Source organism: Austrofundulus limnaeus, unplaced genomic scaffold (genome assembly GCF_001266775.1).
Source record: "Austrofundulus limnaeus strain Quisiro unplaced genomic scaffold, Austrofundulus_limnaeus-1.0 Scaffold6, whole genome shotgun sequence".
NCBI classification, from domain to species: Eukaryota; Metazoa; Chordata; class Actinopteri; order Cyprinodontiformes; family Rivulidae; genus Austrofundulus; species Austrofundulus limnaeus.
In genome coordinates this window covers 1,622,520-1,623,910 of record NW_013952408.1, presented here as the reverse complement: position 1 = coordinate 1,623,910, position 1,391 = coordinate 1,622,520, and the positions used below count along the sequence as shown (strand labels likewise).

Here is a 1,391-nt window from a genome sequence, read left to right as displayed (position 1 = left end):
ATATATATATATAGTCTTACTTGAGTCTGACTTGAAGGTTGTTTGCTAATTCTTGTTTGGCAGTGGTGCACTTCTTTTTAATATCTAACAGCTTCCTGTGGTTGTTCAGCATGATCATCAGCTGGTTGGTGTGACTCAGACACAGGTCAGGCAAAACAGACGTATCCTTCAGGTTTTCAGCTCTCTTCTGGTTGGCCAAAAACCCCTGCGAGCGAGAAAATAAAAGAATAATTCCTTCGAAATTTAACTGAACGCATTATTTGAGAAGCGTTTGTTTCTAAATACCTGAGCGAGTTCTTTCTGCTCGTTTACCAACTTCTTACAGCTTGCAATCATTTGGTCAAGAGCATATAACCTGTCTTCAAGGCCTTTGATGGATTTCATGTTCTGATTATCCAGCTTTGCAATTGTGTCCCGACACTCTGTCAGGAAAGGTTGAATGATCCTTGGGTCGAGCTGAAAAATACAACATCTCCATAAAAAAACACACTTCTCCCAACAGAAGCTACAACGCTCGRTAGAGAATTCTAAACACCACTGGCTCACCCTGTTGATGGAGTCAAAACATTTCCTCACAACAGATTCCACGTCATTAGGTCTGTCTTGAACATTTATCCAGTCCAACAGTGTAACGTTGAAAATGGACTGGCCGGCAAGGTCTGCAGTGTCTTCATCTAAAAGTGCAGCCCTTAACCCACCACTGTCAGTCATTTCATTTGTCCCCTGATCTCCTTCTGCCTCGCATGTGGCCGTGCCCGAAGCAGACAAAGAGGCCGATGACTTGGAGGGCCTCTGTGTTTGAGTAGCGCAGAGCACAGAGTCAGTGGACTTTTCTTCTTCCGTCTCATCTGAATCCTTGTCTGGGGTTGAACTGGACTTCACTATGCTTTCTCTGTAACTGTGTCTCGTCAAACATTCCAGCAGAGGTATCCTAGCCATGACAGAAACTGAAGTCCCTAACCTGCAATCATGACAAAAGAATAATTGAGATTACATTTTCAAGTCTCTAACTCCTCAGATATATTACTTGCTTTTCTAGATAATTGCTTTAAGGCTGTTCAAACATAGCAAACAAGTAGAATGTGTCACAAACTTAAAATTAGACTTACTTGGAAAGCTTGACTTTAATTTCCTCAAGGTCCTGCTGATAATTAGTGTATGCTGTGTTGAATTTCATGAGCAACTTCTGATAAGACAGGGTGCAGTCGTCCAGATTGGCCATGATGGCTGCCCAGCCTTGATGTTGGAGATGTTCATCGTGAACCAAACGCTCACAAAAAGAGCAAAGTTTTTTGGCAACTTCGAACATTTCCTGGGGATGATAAAAAAAGCTTATAGAATGTCAAAACTGCAGCAAAATATCAATTTGTCACAATTATTAAAAATATTTC

The 1,391-nt window shown here is 41.4% G+C and overlaps 1 protein-coding gene across 1 annotated transcript in view; it reads right to left on the bottom strand.

The window, feature by feature from the left end:
- The window catches only part of rb1cc1 (RB1-inducible coiled-coil 1), a 19,033-nt gene that overhangs the window by 12,921 nt on the left and 4,721 nt on the right, over nucleotides 1-1,391 (bottom strand). Inside the window, exons 5-8 of the mRNA XM_014029971.1 lie at nucleotides 1,110-1,312; nucleotides 547-961; nucleotides 286-456; nucleotides 21-205 (exon numbers count right to left, since the gene is read on the bottom strand). Of these exons, the coding sequence (XP_013885425.1) occupies nucleotides 21-205; nucleotides 286-456; nucleotides 547-961; nucleotides 1,110-1,312 (974 nt within the window). The remainder of the gene's footprint in view (nucleotides 1-20; nucleotides 206-285; nucleotides 457-546; nucleotides 962-1,109; nucleotides 1,313-1,391) is intronic.